The 21,719-nt window shown below is 39.9% G+C and overlaps 1 protein-coding gene across 1 annotated transcript in view; it reads left to right on the plus strand.

Moving 5' to 3' along the window:
* Positions 1-21,719, plus strand: part of LOC108904997 — an 84,882-nt gene that overhangs the window by 9,675 nt on the left and 53,488 nt on the right. Inside the window, exons 6-31 of the mRNA XM_018707749.2 lie at positions 40-255; positions 451-633; positions 694-1,185; positions 1,241-2,722; positions 2,827-4,110; positions 4,168-4,467; positions 7,229-7,549; positions 7,672-7,989; positions 8,045-8,356; positions 8,413-8,730; positions 8,812-9,141; positions 9,218-9,529; positions 9,585-10,229; positions 10,291-10,605; positions 10,682-11,002; positions 11,055-11,381; positions 11,437-11,748; positions 11,817-12,140; positions 12,229-12,555; positions 12,654-12,968; positions 13,028-13,354; positions 13,422-14,063; positions 15,029-16,618; positions 19,010-19,963; positions 20,157-20,465; positions 20,566-20,877. Coding sequence (XP_018563265.2) covers positions 40-255; positions 451-633; positions 694-1,185; positions 1,241-2,722; positions 2,827-4,110; positions 4,168-4,467; positions 7,229-7,549; positions 7,672-7,989; positions 8,045-8,356; positions 8,413-8,730; positions 8,812-9,141; positions 9,218-9,529; positions 9,585-10,229; positions 10,291-10,605; positions 10,682-11,002; positions 11,055-11,381; positions 11,437-11,748; positions 11,817-12,140; positions 12,229-12,555; positions 12,654-12,968; positions 13,028-13,354; positions 13,422-14,063; positions 15,029-16,618; positions 19,010-19,963; positions 20,157-20,465; positions 20,566-20,877 — 12,888 coding nt within the window. The remainder of the gene's footprint in view (positions 1-39; positions 256-450; positions 634-693; positions 1,186-1,240; positions 2,723-2,826; positions 4,111-4,167; positions 4,468-7,228; positions 7,550-7,671; positions 7,990-8,044; positions 8,357-8,412; positions 8,731-8,811; positions 9,142-9,217; positions 9,530-9,584; positions 10,230-10,290; positions 10,606-10,681; positions 11,003-11,054; positions 11,382-11,436; positions 11,749-11,816; positions 12,141-12,228; positions 12,556-12,653; positions 12,969-13,027; positions 13,355-13,421; positions 14,064-15,028; positions 16,619-19,009; positions 19,964-20,156; positions 20,466-20,565; positions 20,878-21,719) is intronic.

Raw genomic sequence — 21,719 nt, forward strand, 5'->3', positions numbered from 1 at the left:
CAATTAACGTATTAATAAATTAATCTCTAACTCTACTAGAACCACCTAGTGACAGAGCTCGTAAACCTTGTGAATCTGATATGGACTGCCTCGAAAGTGAGGCCTGTTACATGTCTTTATGTCAAGATCCCTGTGAGTTTACAAACTCCTGTGCAGATAGTGCTAGATGTCAAGCAAAAATGCACAGACCTATTTGTACTTGTCCAATGGGATACGAAGGAAACCCTGCTACTAAATGCTTCAAGTCACCCACAAGTAAGATAACCCTGTGTATAATACATTTAATCAATTTAAAATTTGTACATTTAATAACTCAGTAATCATCCTAACTAGTCAACTAATTAACAAAACAAACTGCAAAGAGTAAATTGTACAAAGAGAACTATATATTATGTAAATAGGGTTAGATTTCTTTCCTCTTACTATGTTCTTTGCACACTTTCTCTTTAGTGACTTGCACAAGCAATGAAGACTGCCCCATAAGTGAAGCTTGCATAGACAGAGCTTGTCAAAGACCATGTGATGTGCGGAACCCTTGTGCCCAACATGCTGTATGCATTAATACGAATCATGGATTCGACTGTAGTTGTGAAGAAGGCTTTCACGGAAACGGATATGTCCTTTGCAAGCCAGGTAACACACTGTCATTGATATGTTTATTTCTTCAAATCTCAAACTGACATAAATTTGTAGTTATTGATTACAAACCAATTTGTCAATATAATGAAGACTGTCCTCCCAACAAGCTGTGTGACCGGCTCAACAGAATATGTATAAATCCATGTTTTGAAGATTCTTGTGGCGATAATGCAGAATGTGTACCCAAAGACCATGGCACAGATTGTCGTTGTTTGCCAGGATATCAAGGAAATCCATATGTGTTATGTAACAGGGTAGAGGGATGTAGATCTGATAATGATTGTCCATCTCACGAGGCCTGTATAAATCGCCAGTGTAGTTCACCATGCAGATGTGGTTTTAATGCAGTATGTGATGTAATTTATCATAAACCATCATGTAAATGCCCACCTGGGTACCAAGGTGACGCATTAGTAGGATGTCAGCCACCTACAAATCCATGTAACCCGAATCCTTGTGGTCTAAATGCTCTTTGTGAAATTGATAATGGTAACCCCATATGTTTCTGTCCTAAAGGTTTAACTGGTAATCCGTTTAAAAATTGCAGTAAGTAAATCGGAAAATGTTTATAGGACTATAAAGTAATACCATTTCTTTTCAGTACCTGAGGGTGACGAATGCTCTCCTAATCCTTGTGGTCAAAATTCAGGATGCCGTGTAGTAGGTGGCAATGCTGTATGCTTCTGTTTGCCTGAATTTGAGGGCACTCCTCCGCAAATACCTTGCTCTCTGCCCACAAACCCATGTGATCCATCGCCATGTGGTCCCAACACACAGTGCGCAATCCTCTCCAATGGTTTTGCGAAATGTACATGCCTTCCTGGTTTCCTAGAAAGTCCTAATACTATTAGAGGATGTATTGAAGCGAAGAATCCTTGTGACCCTAACCCCTGTGGTCTGGGTGCCACATGTGACCCACTAAGAGAACCAGTATGTTCTTGCCCTGTCGGAACCATTGGCAATCCATTCAAGCATTGCACTGCACCCCAAATCACATTGTGTAATCCAGGTCCTTGTGGTCTAAATGCTGATTGTTATGTCACAAACAACCAAGAACAGTGTTACTGTAGAACAGGATTTATCGGTAATCCATATTCGGGTTGCAGAATCCAACCACCATCTCCTTGTGTACCTAACCCTTGTGGTCCTGGAGCGGAATGTATTGTTACACCGGATGGAAATTCATTGTGTCAGTGCCCTGCTGGTATAGGAGGGGACCCCACGGGGCCCGCTGGATGTCAAGGATATGAGTGTGTTGTTGATGAGAATTGCGGAGACCAACAAGCATGTATTGGATATAGGTGCAAAGATCCATGTCCGGGATCCTGTGGCATTAATGCGAACTGTAGAGTAGAGAAACACCATCCTGTTTGCACTTGTAATCCTGGTTTAACTGGTAATCCAACAATAAGATGTTTCCCCGTTATAGAACCAATACCAGAAGGTGATCCCTGCATTCCGAGTCCGTGTGGACTTAACACGATATGTCAAGTTATGTCTGGAAGAGCCGTCTGCTCATGTCTGCCAGATTTTCAAGGTGATCCTCAGTTCGGATGTCAACCAGAATGTGTTATTAATTCTGACTGTCCCATCAATAAGGCATGTTTGGATAGACATTGCAGAGACCCTTGCAGTATAGGGAACATATGTGGTATCAATGCTGTTTGTCAAGTGAGGGATCATACTGCAGCATGCGTATGCGCCAATGGTTATAGAGGAGATCCATTCTCGCAATGTATATTAACGCCTAGTGTAATAATTCCACCTTATGCCAACACCACAACACAACCTTGTGTGCCTTCACCTTGCGGTTCGATAGAATGCAACACTTACGGGACCCAAGTGGCTATATGCAACCCCTGTCTAGGTCCAGATGCACCTTATCTTCCCCAGTGCCGCCCAGAGTGTCTAACAAATGCAGACTGCCCGTTCAATCAAGCCTGTCTAGGATATTCATGCATCGACCCCTGCCCTGGGTCTTGTGGTGTAAATGCTGTGTGTACAGTCGTCTCTCACACCCCTGTGTGCAGTTGTCCAGCTGGACTAATCGGCGATCCTTTCCAGCATTGCTCAGTAGCTCTAGGTAAGCACTGTTCATTGTAACAGAGGAAAAACTTAAACAGTAATATTTGTTGTAATCTTTATTATTTATTTACAGTATTATCGTTATCATTATTTGTATTTCAGAACCTGAAGAGAAAATTGAAACCTGTGAAAATATCAGATGTGGGGCAAATGCTGATTGTAAACAACAGAATAATGGTTTGGCCTGTATATGCAAAAAGGGATTTTATGGTAATCCTTGGATAGCTTGTAGGCCAGAGTGTGTTATCAACCCAGATTGTCCACTGAACAAAGCCTGCATTAACAATAAGTGTATAGATCCTTGCGGAGGAGTTTGTGGGGTGGGAGCTCAGTGTTCCGTTGCAAACCATGTACCAATCTGTTTTTGCCCCCCTCAATCCACCGGAGATCCATTTGTCAGTTGTTATAAGTATACACCACCCATCCAACCGATACCAGCAGAGAATCCGTGTGACCCATCTCCTTGCGGGCCTTTCAGCAGATGTCTAGTTTCTCATCAAGGGTTTGCTACCTGCTCCTGCTTGCCAAATTATCAGGGTGCTCCACCTGTGTGTAAACCTCAATGCATTGTTAGTTCGGACTGTCCACAAACTCGTGCCTGTATTAATCAGAAATGTGTAGATCCTTGCATCGGTACGTGTGGTGCAAGCGCTGTTTGTAATGTTATCAACCACAATCCAATATGTACTTGTCCTCCAGGACAAGAAGGTGATCCCTTCTTTGGTTGCACTACCACGCCATCAACAGACTTACCTCCAGTACATATAAACCCTTGTATCCCTTCACCCTGCGGACCAAATTCTATTTGTCAAGTGAAAGAGGATCGGCCTGTTTGCTCTTGCGTGGCAAATTACATTGGCAGCCCACCATATTGTCGACCAGAGTGCACGATAAACGACGAATGCCCTCAAAATGAAGCTTGCTTCAGAGAAAAATGTATTAATCCCTGCCTTAATACCTGTGGGTCAAACGCAAAATGTAATGTCGTAAACCACATTCCATTATGCAGTTGCGTTGAGGGTTTCGAGGGAGACGCGTTCATCGGTTGTTCTAAGATTCCTAAGATCGCAGCACCTACAGATCCTTGCAATCCTTCTCCTTGCGCCGAGAACTCACAATGCACAGATGTAGGAGGCGTAGCCAAGTGCACGTGTATACCTCCATATATTGGTAATCCCTATGCTGGGGGCTGTAGGCCGGAGTGCACCACCAACTCCGAATGCCCCAATCATCTCGCCTGTCTGTCTCAGCATTGCAGAGACCCTTGTCAAGGATTATGTGGTATCAGTGCAGAATGCGGTGTGGTGAATCATGTACCAGTATGTACTTGCGGTAAAGGACTTATTGGAGATCCCTTCACGGCTTGTAGAGAACCACCTTTACAACGTAAGTTGAAACATTGTGTTCGATGTTGTTGTGTGCTAATATCCATTTTCTTTTCAGCAAAAGCAGAACCGTGCGAACCCTCACCTTGCGGCCCCAACAGTGTTTGTCGAGTGCGAAATGATCAAGCCATATGTTCGTGTCAGATCGGTTATTTTGGCACCCCTCCATCGTGCAGACCAGAATGTCTTGTGAGCTCCGAGTGCAGCTTAGATAAGGCCTGTATAACACAAAGATGTCAAGATCCTTGTCCAGGAACCTGTGGCGTGCAAGCTAGATGTCAAGTAAACAACCACAATCCCATCTGCAGCTGCCCCCCCAACTATATTGGTGATCCATTTGTGCAGTGTACCAAGCAAGGTATGTTTGTCGATAGATTTCTTATTAATAGGATTAATTTATTAAAGGTACCTCATACAAATTAATAAGTAGTTACTGAGCAAATAGAAACCGATGTATAAAGATTAGTGATACATAGAGATTATCGAATCAGTGCCTCAGGGAACTATTTTAGGCCCTATATTTTCTTATATATTTTGAATTAACTTTGTAAAATACATACCGAGGTAAAGTTTAAAATATATAGTTGGCAATTACTTCAATAATTTCATTAAATGATTAATTATAGATTGCTTACTTGCTTTTAGCTGTGAATCAAGAACAGATAATTATAAATCCAGTTAATACTATAAAATACCTCTAGGTTCAGAGATAAACATTACAATTTATAAAATATGAAGTTAGATATTGCACAACTTAGATATTTAACGGGTATGCTCGCATTATGTCAAGTGAAACTATTATATCGTGCTTTGACAGAATCTCATTTGACGTACGGCAAAAATAAACCTAAGCAACACATTCTTGAATTAATTGCTAGAGAAAACATTTATTGTTTATGATCTAGTACTATAAACTTTATAGGTACTCATAAAAATACAACCATGACACTAACTACAGGTTCTTATGATGATTTTAATTTATATGCATTGTGAACGTAGACTACTCTACCACCTAGCTAAAATTTGAGTATTTATTGCTACCGTATCTTCGAGATCTGTGTGCACTATAAAATATTTTACTTTTGTATATTCTCTATAATTGTCAATAGTAAAGCCATATTTAGATGAACTATCTGAAAAATATAAATTATCTGAAAGCATAACATTCAAAGAATCCTCTGCTATCGCCATTTTTAACTTGCACTCCACTATTAAACAGTATACAGGGTGTAACTGGGGGTCATATTTTTACAGAGGTTTCTTTTGACCTTTAGAAACATATATACTTTATCGTTTCAAATTGTACCGTTTAAACTTATTTTTTTTTATCCTTTTCTTTCGTAATTTTCTTACCCGGTCGTTGGGCAAGCAATTTTCACATCACTCACCGTGAGGTACTGCTCTTTGACACTTTACTTTTGTTGAGTGGCTGTTCGCCACAAGCCCTATCCCAAAAAAAAAAACAACAATTTACTTCTTTTAAATAAGATAAACTATGAAACAGTATTTAACAAGTAACGTAGCAGAAAACTCAAGCAGTAATCAATAATGATAAATGAAATATACAAAAATAAATAAATAATCTGAGTATTCGGTTGATAGCCGCACAGTTTAAGGCTTCAGTACTTAAATCGTGTGCAAATTTCTGCACGGGTTCGATTCCCACGGCCGGTAGACCGTAGATTAGCTATGCTTGTATGGAGGATTGGCACCCTCTGTGCAGGTATGGTAGGGTGGAAGAATGTTGGGTTGTGTCAATGTGGGAGATTGACACCGGTTGGCATTTGACCAACCCCTAATTAATGAGGTTTTCCAGGTTTCCCTCATTCCTGCACTGAATGATGGTTAGGGCCTACCAACATAACTCGTTCCTGGGCGCAAATGCGGCCTGCCTAATAATAATATGCCGCCTCTTCTCCCGCACAAGTCTCCGAGTTATGGTCTAATTCTCGTAGTTAGAATGAGGAGTAGAGATATTATTATTATTATTATTATTCACCTGATTTTTATAACACCTAAGATTTTGTGGAAAATCTTCGAGTACTGGTACTAGGATCCTCTTCCACAGCGTTTAAAATTTCTGGTTCAAAGGTCCCATAATTTCTTAAATGTTGAAAAACATTTTCTTATTCGGCGTAATCTATTTGATATCGTCTTCTTTTGCTTTTTTATAATGTACAAAAACTTAATTAAGACACAAAATTTCACTGTATCGTCACTGCACACGGAAATAAACAAATTTTGTATTATACACTTACACCACATAAAGGCACTTCATCTATAACCTTCCCCAAACCAAGTCGAAGACTAAACAAATATGTAACCAACACTGCAGTTTTCGGCCATACCCATTTTACATTAGGTGAGAGAACAGTCAGCTGGCTGTCCACGTGGCTGATCCGCTTTCAAAGACATGCTGCAACAGGACAGATTAAAATAACACGTCGTTGTAATATTAAATTAATCTGTTTCCAGTAAATTATTTTTCATCGTCACAGCCCACAATGTAGATCGATTTAAAAACGACTGGCAACGTTGATAGTGCACTAATACAATTTCACACACAAACTCCGGGTGTCCCGGTTTACACCGCTCAGTGGCGACATACACAAGAATTAAAGTGCATTTAAAAATAATCTAATTATAACTCAACTTCACTTCATTAATTCATTCATTTGATTAAAAAATAATTTCAGATTCATGTTCAGGGAACTACCCCTAACAAACTGACCACAGTTAAAGTTACACCTTGTATATTCTCAATGTTAGGAAATTTACAATCTCTACGAAAAAGTGCATGTAAATTAGAATCATCATTAGATGATGTTATTTTGCATGGGCATATAAGAAATATATTTGTTCTTTTATTTAAGTTTTATTAAATTTGATTGATTGATTTTATATTTGTTTCTATTTATAATCGCTCATATTGTTTTTTATGTTTTTACTAAGTAGATTTCAATTATGGGTAGAAAATTTGCACTTACTGATAACTCCGAAACACAAGGTTTTACCTTCTTGGGTTTTGCTTGTTATATTCAAATATATGGACAATACTTTGTTACCTTCTACTTGATCCATAGATAAGTATTTTTTAATATTACTGTGTTCTCTTTTAGTGAAAGTTCCAAACAGACCTCCCGTTCCTTGTGTACCGTCACCATGCGGTGCGAATGCAGAATGTCGAACTGTTGACGATCGGGCTGTTTGTTCTTGCCTCCCAGGAATGTACGGCGCTCCTCCAAATTGTCGACCAGAATGTGTGATTGATCAAGACTGCCCATTAAGTTTGGCGTGCACTGGAAACAAATGTAAAGATCCATGCGTTGGTTCCTGTGGATTTAACGCTCTATGTAATGCTGTCAATCATAGACCAATATGTAGCTGCCCCTCGGGCTTTGAAGGCGATCCATTCTCCGATGGTTGCAACCCCATACCAAGTAAGCTGCACTTTTTTTTTTTTAATAGAATCTTATTTTCCCCATTGCATGATACATATTTTCTTTTCACAAACTTAAATTTGTATTTCTTATCTGTGTAAATACTCTTTACTTCCTTATAGTAAGAGACATAAAGCGCGACCCATGTAACCCATCTCCTTGCGGATCAAATGCGATATGCACCGAAAGAAACGGTGCTGGTGCGTGTACTTGTACTAAGGGATATTTTGGTGATCCCTACACTGGATGTAGACCTGAATGTATAACAAATAACGATTGTCCCCATGACAAGGCATGTTTAGGGATGAAATGTAGAGATCCCTGTCCTGGTAGTTGCGGCATAAATGCTGAATGTAGTGTGTTCAATCACAATCCTCAATGCCATTGTCTACCGGGATTTACTGGAAATGCTTTGGCCTTTTGTCGGGAAATAGAAATCAGTAAGGAAATTATCCATAACAATATAGTCGCCTGTACTAATTTTGTATTTATTAGTTCCGGAACTGCCCCAAAACCCCTGTGTTCCATCACCGTGTGGCCCATACAGTATATGTCACGTGGTAAACAACAGGCCAGTCTGCTCTTGTGGCATCGGTTATATAGGATCCCCACCAAATTGCAAACCAGAATGTGTAGTAAATTCAGAATGTCCTTTGGATAAAGCATGCCAGAATCAAAAATGTACAGACCCCTGTCCTGGCACGTGTGGCTTTAACGCCTTGTGTAAAGTAATTGTTCATAGTCCCATTTGTAGCTGCCCACAAGGTTATGTAGGTGACCCTTTCAGTAGATGCTTAAGAGAAGAGAGTAAGCTTAGTTTGTTAAGTACTGCTTTATTGCTTTCTGCATGATGCTTTTTTTAGAACGCCCAATTATTCCTCAAGAATCGTTAGATCCTTGTGTACCATCGCCATGCGGACTTTTCTCCAATTGCAGAGTGACAAATGATCATCCAATATGCTCGTGTTTACCAAATTATTACGGTCAACCTCCCAATTGTAGACCAGAATGCACTGTACATTCGGAATGTTCCTTAACTAAAGCTTGTACAAATCAAAGATGTGTAGATCCATGCCCAGGATCCTGCGGTTTAAATGCCGAATGTAGAACAATTAATCATGTACCAGTATGTTACTGTTTGCCTGGTTATTCGGGAGATCCCTTTTCAGGTTGCCGACAATGTAAGGACTATATTTTTTATATAAAAAATACACATTCGGTAATCATAGCGGAAAACCTAAGTGCTTCTCTTTATCTTTCAGTCATACCAAAAGAGGAACCTCCTCACCCATGTAACCCATCTCCTTGTGGTTCAAATGCTATTTGCAAAGAACTTAACGGTGCAGGATCATGCTCCTGTTTACCAGAATATGTTGGAGATCCTTACTCAGGTTGTAGACCGGAATGTGTAATGAATTCAGATTGTCCGAGAGATAAATCTTGTGTAAATAACAAATGTAAGGATCCTTGCCCTGGAACATGTGGCTTAAATGCAGACTGCCGCGTAAATAATCATATTCCCACTTGCCTATGCCTTCCAGGATTTACTGGAAATCCAATGAGTTCATGTCACCAAAAACCACCTGAACCTAGTAAGACCTTTTACTATTCTTTGTATCTGTATTCTTTCTATTTTACTTAAATCTTAATCTTTTCTTCTTTATTTAGCTATTGTTGAGCCTACAAATCCCTGTATACCTTCGCCATGTGGACCATTTAGTCAGTGTAGGGTGGTCAATTTGCATGCTGTATGTTCATGTCAAACGAATTATATTGGAGCACCACCAATGTGCCGACCCGAATGCTCTGTCAGTACCGACTGTGCGCAAGATAAAGCATGCATTAATCAAAAATGTCGTGACCCCTGCCCAGGAACTTGTGGTTTAAATGCTAGGTGCAATGTAGTAAATCACAATCCAATCTGTAGTTGCCCTCCTGGACAAGTAGGAGACCCATTTGTCCGTTGTGTCCAGGAAGAAAGTAAGACGACGTTACCTTTCCTTTTACTTTATTTACTATCTCATTATCTTTCTAGAACGTGTGCCACCCCCACCAAGTGGTAACCCTTGTGTCCCCTCCCCTTGTGGATTAAATTCACAATGTAGAGTTGTTGGTACGCAAGCTGCGTGCTCCTGTCTTCCCAATTACATAGGTCGCGCACCCAACTGTCGCCCTGAATGTAGTATTAACGCAGAATGTCCCGGAAATTTGGCTTGTATAAATGAAAAGTGTAAAGACCCTTGTCCTGGTTCTTGCGGAATCAGCACCACGTGTATTGTTGTTAAGCATTCGCCAAACTGCCAGTGCCAACCGGGATATACTGGAGATCCATTTGGTGGTTGTTCCCCTATACGAGTTGTGTCACCTCCCGAACACCATGACCCCTGTAATCCATCTCCTTGTGGAGCCAATGCTGTTTGCAAACAGTTGAATGGTGCGGGATCTTGTGCGTGTATACCAGAATACTTTGGTGATCCTTACACCAGCTGCAGACCGGAATGCGTAACTAACACAGACTGCCCCCGAGATAAAGCTTGTTTGAATAATAAATGTAAGGATCCCTGTCCAGGTACTTGTGGAGTAAATGCGGTATGTAGGGTCTCGAACCATGCACCATCTTGTTTCTGTTTCGATGGGTACACTGGAAATCCAGCAACGGCCTGTCATCTAGTCCAACCTAGTACGTATTCATATATTGGCCAGCATGGTGAATGTTTTACTAAGACGTCTTTCTTCTTTAGCTATCAAGGTACCTGAACCAGAACCTTGCCAACCGTCGCCTTGTGGACCTTACAGTCAATGTAGGGTTGTAAACGGGCATGCCGTATGCTCATGCCAAGCTAATTACATAGGTTCCCCCCCAACGTGTAGACCCGAATGCATGATCAGTGCCGACTGTGCGCTGGATAAAGCGTGTATTAATTCAAAATGTCAGGATCCTTGCCCGGGCACTTGCGGCTTAAACGCACTCTGTCAAGTCATTAATCATAACCCGATATGCAGTTGCTCACCTGGCTTTACAGGAGATCCTTTCGTGAGATGTTTACAAGAACCGAGTAAGCATTTATAATTCTCAAATATACTAACATTATTAATTTCATGTTGATTTACATATATTTATCTCCGATTTAGAAAAACCGGTAGTAATTCCATCAGAAAATCCATGTCAACCATCTCCATGCGGTCCGAATTCTCAATGTAGGGCAATAGGTAATACACCGGCGTGTTCTTGTTTACCAAATTATGTCGGACGGGCCCCCAATTGCCGCCCGGAATGCACTATAAATGCTGAATGCCCAGGCAATTTAGCTTGTCAAAGAGAAAAATGTGTAGATCCTTGTCCAGGCTCGTGTGGCGCCAATACCGATTGTATTGTAATTACACACAGGCCAGTATGTTCTTGTAGAGAAGGACATACAGGTGATCCTTTTGCTGGGTGCAGCCTTATACCGAGTAAGACTACTATTTCCCCATTTTTACCCAAAAAGTAATGACTTAATTTTAGTAATTCAGCCCGAGGAACCCCAAAACCCATGCAATCCCTCCCCATGTGGTGCGAATGCCGTATGTAAAGAAAGAAATAATGTCGGTTCATGTACATGTTTACCAGAATACTTTGGAGATCCTTACACGGGATGTAGACCAGAATGTGTTACGAATTCAGATTGCCCGAGAGATAGGGCATGTGTAAACAATAAATGTAAAGATCCTTGCCCGGGAACCTGTGGACTTAATGCAGAATGTAGCGTGATAAACCATGCACCGTCTTGTAACTGTTTGCCAGGCTACACGGGCAATCCGTTATCATCTTGCCGACTTCCACCTCCACCTTGTAAGGCATGACACTTCTTTATTTCTTTCTTTTTCTAACTTCCTTCTTTTATTAGTACCCGAACCAAAAGGAACTCCTTGTGAACCATCACCTTGTGGACCATACAGCAACTGTAGAGTTGTGAACGGCCATGCTGTATGTTCATGCCAAACTAATTATATTGGTACACCGCCTGCATGCAAACCTGAATGCATGGTCAGCTCCGAGTGCCCACAAAATAAAGCGTGTATCAAAAATAAATGTAAAGATCCTTGCCCCGGAACATGTGGCTTAAATGCGAGATGCCAAGTTGTAAATCACAACCCGATTTGTAGTTGCCCACAGAATTATGTGGGGGATCCTTTCGTTCGATGCATCTTGGAAGACCGTAAGCTTATATTTCTCTCTGTCTCTATACTATTTTATAACTCTTTTGCATGTTTTGTCTCTTTTTAGAAAAACCTGTTGTGCAACCAAGCGGAAACCCTTGTGTTCCCTCGCCTTGTGGACCAAACTCACAATGTAGAGTGATTGGTACACAAGCTGCATGTTCTTGCCTTCCAAATTATATAGGTCGAGCTCCAAACTGCAGACCAGAGTGCACTATCAACGAGGAATGCCCCGGAAATCTTGCATGTCAAAACGAGAAATGTAAAGATCCTTGTCCTGGTTCTTGTGGATCTTCCACGACTTGTTTGGTTATTAAGCATGCCCCTGTTTGCCAATGCATGGCGGGCTATACTGGTGATCCCTTTACTGGATGTTCTCTCATACCACCTTGTAAGAGTAGCTCTATTTTATTTTTTACTTCACACTTCTATAAATATTTACTCTCATTCTTATTCTCTTCTTGTAATACTCTTTTCAGCCCCTCCAGTCACAGAAAGGCCAAGGGAGCCTTGCAATCCTTCACCATGCGGCGCTAATGCCGTATGCAAGGAGAGAAATGGTGCCGGATCGTGTGCATGCTTACCGGAATACTTTGGAGATCCCTACACTGGCTGTAGACCAGAATGTGTTACAAATTCCGATTGCGACCGCAGTAGAGCATGCGTTAATAATAAATGTGTAGATCCATGCCCCGGAACCTGTGGGTTAAATGCCGAATGTAGAGTTATTAATCATGCCCCATCTTGTACCTGCATTGCAGGATATTCGGGTGATCCCATAAAAGCATGTATTCTTATTCAATCTGGTGAGCATTTTGTGTGTGAAAACTATAACTAACTCTTGACTAGCAAACACTTTAGTTAAATTCCTAACAAACAGTTACTATTAAGGTATTTTAATCAGTTGTAGAGGAACCGCCACAGAACCCTTGCCAACCTTCACCTTGTGGTCCGTATAGTCAGTGTCGTGAAGTAAATGGCCATGCAGTTTGCTCTTGTAACATTGGATATATAGGGTCACCACCGATGTGTAGACCCGAATGCGTAGTTAGCTCGGAATGTCCCCAGGACAAATCTTGTGTGTCACAGAAATGCGTAGATCCTTGTCCTGGCACATGCGGATTAAATGCCCAATGTAGGGTTGTCAACCACAACCCCATTTGCACTTGTTCTCCAGGATTTACTGGAGACGCATTCACGCGCTGTGCAAAAATTGAAAGTATGTCTCTACTTACGCTTTCTATTTTCTTCTGTAATCTACTTTACTTTTTATTCTAGTACCTCCATCTCCTCCAGAAATTGGAAACCCATGTGTGCCTTCGCCATGTGGGCCAAACTCTCAATGTAGATTAATCGGTTCTCAACCTGCATGCTCTTGCTTACCGAACTTTATTGGCCGTCCACCTAATTGTCGGCCAGAATGTATAAACGATTCTGAATGCCCCAATAATCTAGCATGCAAAAATGAAAAATGTCGGGATCCTTGCCCCGGCTCATGTGGTAATAATGCCCAGTGCACGGTAGTCAATCACAGCCCAGCCTGTTCTTGTTTCCCAGGCTACATTGGTGATCCCTTTAGCTCTTGTACTTTACCCCCTACGCCATGTAAGAAATACACTGCGCCCCTCGGTAAATAATTATGTTTTATTAAACGGTTAACCTTTTATTTCAGTAACGGAGCATACACCAACTTCACCTTGTTCTCCATCTCCATGTGGGCCCAATGCTGAGTGCCGTGAAAGAAATGGTGCAGGAGCATGTTTGTGTTTCCCAGGTTATGAAGGTGATCCTTACGACAGCAACAAAGGATGCCGCAGAGAGTGTGAAATCAATTCCGACTGTTCGCCTATTTTGGCTTGTATCGCTTATAAATGTGTTGATCCGTGTCCGGGAACTTGCGGCACCAGAGCCGAATGTCACGTTAACAAGCATGTACCGACATGCATATGCCCACCTAATTTAACAGGAGATCCGTTCTTCCAATGTAACGAACTGCCTCCGGCTGGACCTAGGGTGCCAGAAGATCCTTGTAAACCGACACCATGCGGACTGAACAGCCAATGTAGGAATGTTAACAATCAGGCAGTGTGTTCATGCTTGCCCAACTACATCGGTAGCCCCCCTAATTGCAGACCTGAATGTATGGTCAATTCTGAGTGTACTCCGGATAGGGCATGTATAAATCAAAAATGTGCCGATCCTTGTCCAAACACGTGCGGATTGGGAGCGCAATGTACAACCAAAAATCACAATCCAATATGCGCCTGCCCTCCTGGGTACACCGGAGATCCCTTCAGTAAATGTTCGCCAAGAGGTAAGTTAAATGTTATTTGTTTTATTTATTTACTTATTTATGAGTCCCAGCGATCACAGTTTCGGATATAGGACATGTTCAAGAGAAAAATTACTAAAAACAATGACTTACGCTACCCCGTCTTATGCAATTTTTAAATTTCGTCGATTCGGCATTTTTGTTTGAGCAACGCGCTACTCTCGCATCCCCACTCCGTCCACACATGTTCAGTTTACGACATGTGTGAACGGAGTTGATATGTTTTTTCGTGAATTCAACGTATAACTACAAATTATTATTTTGTTACACAGTGTTACAGTACATATTACGGTTTTGCAATACATAATATATTTTTTTGTATTAATTTAAAATTTTATTACACATTTTTCTTTCAAATTTTTTGTTTTTTTTTTCAATCTTCTGTTCCAATTATAGTCCGTACGATATTTGTTGAGATAGAATTCCAAGCCGTGGTAAATTATTACAGTATGTAATTCCGATAACAGTTCTTCTATCTCAACAAATATCGTATGAATATAATTTGTATGTATGTATTTATATGCAAAATTGTACCCCGACTTACGCGACTTCGACTTACACGGTTATCGCTCGATCGCACCTATCGGGTAAGTATGGGGTATTACTGTACACAAAGTAACAAATACCCTATTACAATTAATTTAAAAATTAAAAATTATCCAAAATTGTGTTACATAACTGTTTACAGAATGAAAAGCATTTTGATACAAAACATTCTTTATTGAATCTATAAATATTTTTCTGACTTTTCTAGATATCGGCAATTTATTATATTTGTTATCACGATGATTTTTCAACAATAATTGCATGTGCAGAATGTAAAAACAGATAATAAATATATTAGTCTATAAATTCCAATAAATTTTCGATTCCCATTTTTTAAAAGTAGAATTACTTTAATTAAACAAATTCTTACTAGATACTCAGTAATGTCTTGTACTTTTCAGTGGTTACAGAACCTCCAACTACAGAAAGGCCACCATCCTGCTATCCATCACCATGTGGACCAAATTCCCAATGTAGAATTGTTGGAAATAGCCCGACTTGCTCTTGTTTACCAGATTTCAATGGTACCCCACCAAACTGCAGACCCGAGTGTATTCTCAACACAGAATGTAACAACCAACTGGCTTGCATTAATCAAAAATGCAGAGATCCCTGTCCTGGCTCTTGCGGTGGAAACGCAGAGTGTCACGTAATTAGCCATGTGCCGATATGCACATGTAGCCCCGGTCATACCGGTGATCCGTTTACTCAGTGCAACTTAATACCTCCTGTTACCACTCCACCCCCTCCAAGGGACCCTTGCAACCCATCCCCATGCGGCCCGAATGCTGTTTGTGATGAGGGAGTATGCACATGCATAACGGAGTACATCGGAAATCCGTATGAATCTTGTAGACCAGAATGTGTTCTTAGCACTGAATGCTCAAGGGATAAAGCCTGTATTAGAAATAAATGTGTCGATCCTTGCCCTGGAACGTGCGGGCAAAATGCCCGTTGTGACGTGATCAATCATATTCCAACTTGTTCCTGTCCTGATGGTTTCACAGGCGACCCCTTCACAAACTGCCGAGTTGCTAGTCCGCCACCACCGAGAACAGATCCTTGCAATCCGTCACCTTGTGGACCGAATAGTTTATGTAAAAATATCGATGATCATGCTGTATGCTCCTGTATACAAGGTTATGAAGGTAGCCCGCCATCGTGTAAACCTGAATGTGTTGTTAATGGAGAATGTCCGCAAAATAGAGCGTGCGTCAACCAGAAATGTATCGATCCTTGTCCAGGTTCCTGCGGAATCAGAGCGCGCTGCGAAGTGCGAAATCATAGCCCCATATGCAGTTGTCCTGAAGGACAAACAGGAGATCCGTTCCAAAGTTGCAGAGATTTACCCATAGAGAGAGTAACACCGAGCCCGATTCCAGAAGATCCTTGTCAGCCATCTCCTTGCGGACCTAATTCTATGTGTAAAAGAGTCGGGGACTCACCGTCCTGCACTTGTCTACCGAATTACATTGGAAATCCACCGAATTGCAGGCCAGAGTGTGTGATAAATCCCGATTGTCCAAACACCGAGGCTTGTATTAACAATAAATGTAAAGACCCTTGTCCTGGCAGTTGTGGAGAAAATGCAGAATGTCGAGTAATTAGTCACACTGTCAGCTGTTCGTGTTCGCCTGGATTTACCGGAAATCCTTTCATACAATGTTCCGTGCAAGAGGTGATCATTAACCCATGTGAACCATCTCCATGTGGCGCAAATGCAGAATGTAAACAGAGGAACGGTGCGGGAGCCTGCACTTGCATTCAAGATTATCAAGGCAATCCGTATGAAGGCTGTAGACCGGAATGCATTCTTAGTTCAGATTGTACAACCAACAAGGCCTGTATCAGAAATAAGTGTGCCGACCCATGTCCAGGTACCTGCGGACAAAATGCAGAATGTTCCGTTATCAATCACATACCAGCTTGTACTTGTATTCCCGGTTACAGCGGTGATCCATTTGTTGTCTGTTCAGTTGCACCCACGCCACGTAAGTAAAATATTTTTTATTGAAATACATTCCTAATATACATACATACAGGACCCTCATAAATGATTACAAGCCATGTGACTGCCAAACTTAGGCAACCCAACATTGCACATCCGGTACTAAAAATCCACGGTATTAATGATTCGTTTACAATGAACAATGACAAACCGTTGCTATGCTCGAGATAATGCAATCGCTGATTCATTGAATAAAATCTCGTGAAAAATTACACCAATCACTAGCCGGTGAAACAGAATGTTGTATTTTAATGTATTTAATAATTTTTAATTTTACCGGAATCTAAATGCCAATGTGAAGGAAATAAAATGACTGTTTCAAACAAAATAATTGGTTGTGGCTTGTAACCATTTGCGAAGGTACGTAATTAACTAATAGTCAGTTTACAAGTTGTGAACAATTGTGAAACATAGATACTGAATATCAGAGAGGAAACAGGAGAAAAATATTTATCCGATAACTATAGTCAATACAATTGAATTGGTGACTAATTACAGTAGGAACAAGTTAGCTCTGATCCTATTTTTAAATTCTTATAATGATCTGGATGATTTGATGTATTCAGAGAGTTCATTGTATTATTTTGAAGTTTATAAAATATGTACAGCCTATTAGTGATTATACAGGGTGTCCCGCATAAAAACCAACACAGGGCAGGTGCATGTAGGGGTGTCCAAAATATTGTAATTTAACCAAATTATCTATATACATTGTGGAGCCCTAAACTTCTAAAAAAAAATAATCTCTCTGCAACACTTTACCGCAGAAGAACCAAATTTGGTACATGATTTACACTAAAACCGCTATATCTTTTCCATTGTCTCACAAGCAATATTCATATGAATTAAGATGAAAAATCCTAGTCAAATTAGTCAATTGAAATGTCATCTTGACAATTCCCAAATCTGGGTATCTCGCAAATTTTAATACTGGTACTAGAAAAACAGGCATTGCAAAAAACACCTGGTTGGTAGGGTATAAGATTTTTCATAAAAATATTGCAGACTTCAGTACAAAATATGGAAATGGAAAAAACAATAAGGAAAATTTCGTTGTATTCATAATTTTTATCTAGTAGTATTGTGGAACATCCAGTATAAAGATTCAAAAAGACATCTGGTTAATAATTATACAAAGTTTAATTAAAAGACGTTAGTAAATAAAGACAAAGTTAAAAGTGAAAAGGGAAAAAATTGCCTGTAATCTGGACCTGGGTCAATTCTGTGGAACATCTAGTATATAGATTTTTAAAAAGGTGACTGATCAGTAAATATACAACTTTGCTTCAGAAGATTTAAAAAAAAAGTCAGTAGTAAGCAATGAATTTATCTTTCAAACTTGTTAGTAATAAAATTATTTTATTTCAACAATTGCCTCTGGTTGTTGTTGAAAAAATATAGAATAATTATTATTTTTATTATTTATTTGTGTTTTTTACTTAATACAATATTTGTTTGTTTAAAAACTACCTAGGTACTTGTTTTCTTTTTGTAGAATTAGGAGAGAAGTGAAGTAAAATTTATTTGGCCAATTGTAAGCCTACTACTGACTTTTTGATTATTTTCTAATGAACACTGTTAAAATCTTGTGTCAGTTAATACGGTTTTTCTTGAAATCCATCAAGTTTTTTAAAATTTGACAAGAGTAAAAAAAAATTAAATTAAATTCTGCTGTACATTAATATTACTATTTTTCAATTCGGTCAATGAAAAAAAAGTTCGATACAATTTTAGGGGTGAGTCATCTCCAGTGAACACCTTGTAGTACTTCAATTAACTTTAAATCATAGTCAAAGAAGACCAGTAATAAACCTAAATCATGTACCAAATTTGGTTCTTCTACAGTAGTGTTGCAGAGATATTAATTTTTTTCAAAATTTAGGCCCCCACTTTGAGGGCTAATAACTCCTCAGGGGTGCAACTTTGTATATAGGTAAATTTGGTTAAATTACAATATTTTGGACACCCCTACATGCATCCCAATAATCCCAATTTCAAAATTGAAAGTAATAAATTCTTGCAAATTATCTACAGCCAAAATAAGATCACAAGTTCTAAAACTTTTTCAGTAGCAGGTAATGTATTTATAGTACAGTATTTCCAAAAAAAATTTTTGGATTGGTGGTTTAAAATGTTGGAAAACACTCCATATTGGAGGGAAACATTTACCAAATTCAGTAAAATATGCCGTTATATTAATGTCTCATTTAGAATCTTATTTAAATAAAATTTATCTAATTAATTTATAATTTAGCTGAATTCCCTTAAATTAATTCATTTAAATTTAGTTTAGTTTAGTTAATACTTACTGTAGTGCATAGATTCAAATCCATACGTTTCTAACATCCTAACTGATGAATGTTGATTTTTTCAGCTGTCACTGTGCCTTCTATAATAGATCCATGCAGCCCATCGCCGTGCGGTCCCTACAGTCAGTGCCGCAGTATAAACGACCAAGCCGTGTGCTCCTGCCTACCAGAGTACACAGGATCCCCACCGAACTGTAAACCCGAATGCGTCGTTAGTTCCGAATGTCCACAAAACCGTGCGTGCCATAAATTCAAATGTGCCAATCCGTGTGCTGGAACATGCGGCATAGGTGCCAGATGCGAAGTCATCAACCACAACCCTATTTGTAGCTGTGCTCCGGGACTGACGGGCGATCCATTCTCAAGATGTTACGAGTTACCGCCTCCGCCACCAGAAAAAAGACCAACTCCCTTAAATCCATGTGTTCCGTCTCCGTGTGGACCAAACTCAGAATGCCGGGTAATAGGGGATCAACCCTCTTGTTCGTGTCGCTCCACTTATATAGGAGCACCACCGAACTGTCGACCTGAATGCGTTGTAAACACTGATTGCCCTTCAACTGTGGCGTGTATCACAGAAAAGTGTAAAGATCCCTGTCCCGGCTCTTGTGGGTTCAACGCCGAATGTAGAGTACAGAACCACATCCCAATATGTACCTGCGCGGACAATTTCACTGGTGACGCATTTACAGAATGTACTAGGGTAGTACCTCCCGATGTCTCTATACCAGATCCGTGCAACCCGTCACCTTGTGGGCAAAATACAGAATGCGATAACGGTATCTGCAGGTGCTTACCACTGTATCAAGGGGACCCCCATATTGGATGTAGGCCGGAGTGTACACTGAACACCGATTGTTCTCCCAACAAAGCCTGCAAAAATTTGAAATGTGTCGATCCCTGCCCAGGAACATGCGGTCAAGGGGCAGAGTGCTTCGTCGTGAACCACATCCCAAGTTGTAGTTGTCCCACTGGATATGAAGGCGATCCGTTCACCAGCTGCAGGCTGATTAAAATAGGTAAAATACAACTTCATGTTTATTTATTTACGTAATAACCCAGTACAAATTGCAAAGGCAAGCTATAATGATGGAAAATAAAAGTTAAAAATAAGGGAAGAAATAATAGTTATAATGAAAAATTAGTAAATTGTAAAAAAGAGACTTACGAAAATGTGAACTTAATCCTTTAAAAAATGCCTTTTTATTGCAGTTGTACCACAAAATCCATGTCAACCATCACCTTGTGGACCAAACAGCGTATGCAGAGTAAATAACGATCTTGCGGTATGTTCTTGCCAACCGGGCTTGATCGGTAGCCCTCCAGCTTGTCGACCAGAATGCATAGTCAGTGCCGAATGTCCACTAACACAGGCGTGTATCAATAGCAAGTGTGTCGACCCCTGCCCAGGTACATGCGGAATCAGCGCTAAATGTCAAGTGGTCAATCACAACCCGATATGCAGTTGCACTCAAGGAAACACAGGAGATCCGTTTACAAGATGCTACCCCCTGCCTCAGAGTATGAAACATTCCTCTTTCTTATTAGTTCAAAAAATATATTTCATCTGTAACCTAGCATGTGTAAGGTGTAACCTAATGACTTTTTTTGTCTTTTACAGAAGGACCGGAACCGAGGAACCCGTGCGATCCGAGCCCGTGCGGTCCGAACTCGATATGCCAAGTCCGAGGGGAGAGCCCCGCTTGTTCGTGCATTGAAAATTACGTTGGTATGCCGCCTAACTGCCGGCCGGAGTGTACGATAAACCCCGAGTGTCCGAATACGCGATCTTGTATCAATCAGAAGTGCAAAGATCCTTGTCCGGGAAGTTGCGGTTCTAACGCGGTGTGTAGTGTAGTGAACCACAATGCTCAGTGTACCTGCCTTCCTGGATATGTCGGTGATCCGTTCCAAGGCTGCATTCTTCAACCAGGTAGGATTGTTTTTCTTAATTGTACGAGAAGCAATACCGCTAGCAGGGTGGTGTCAGAAAATATAGAATTGTGCAATCAAAGGTACTAACTTCGGGGAAAAGATTATAAAGATATATTAAGACTTTTTTTGCAGACATTTCAATTACATCTATTGGGATAATTCATTAAGCTTAGAACTGATATTTCAATATAAATATACATTTTAATTACGAATTTTTAATAATACGGACGTTAATCAATTTTGAAAGCCTCCTAAGTTGATGTTATGTTAATATTGTGTTAGTACAGCTTACATTTTTGTACCTTTGATTGTATTAGCTTCTGATAAAATCACGGTTTTTTAAAATCATCTAAGGAAATAAAATTTTCTTTGGTATTGCTTTTCAATTGCTTGCAATCGCATGTTAATATCATTTTCAAGGTTACATGAAGTGTTTCCTTATTTATTTAATAAACAAAAATTTTTGCAGTATTCTCAGAATATTTTAAATGTTGAAAATATTTTTTAATACCAATGGGGCATTAAACTGTTATTCTAAGTAATTTCGTTCTACTGATTTTATTTTTATTTGCTTCTTGGCCAAAAATTTCCATATTTCGTATATATTCTTCTTACAGTAGCGGTTGCAGAAAATTATAGTAGTCATATTTTGATAAGGAAATGTGGAAGATTCTTAAGATTTTTAAAGCAGAGAACTTCCTTAATGAATAAGTTTTGACGAAATTTGTGAGATAAAAAATTATAATTATAATATAAAAAATTATAAAAATTATTACTCAACCACAGCACACTCTTTCTTCGAGATGAAGGATTCAATTGTTTTATGTATATGTATATATA

The sequence above is a fragment of the Anoplophora glabripennis genome, unplaced genomic scaffold, assembly GCF_000390285.2.
Source record: "Anoplophora glabripennis isolate ALB-LARVAE unplaced genomic scaffold, Agla_2.0 scaffold73, whole genome shotgun sequence".
Classification (NCBI taxonomy): Eukaryota; Metazoa; Arthropoda; class Insecta; order Coleoptera; family Cerambycidae; genus Anoplophora; species Anoplophora glabripennis.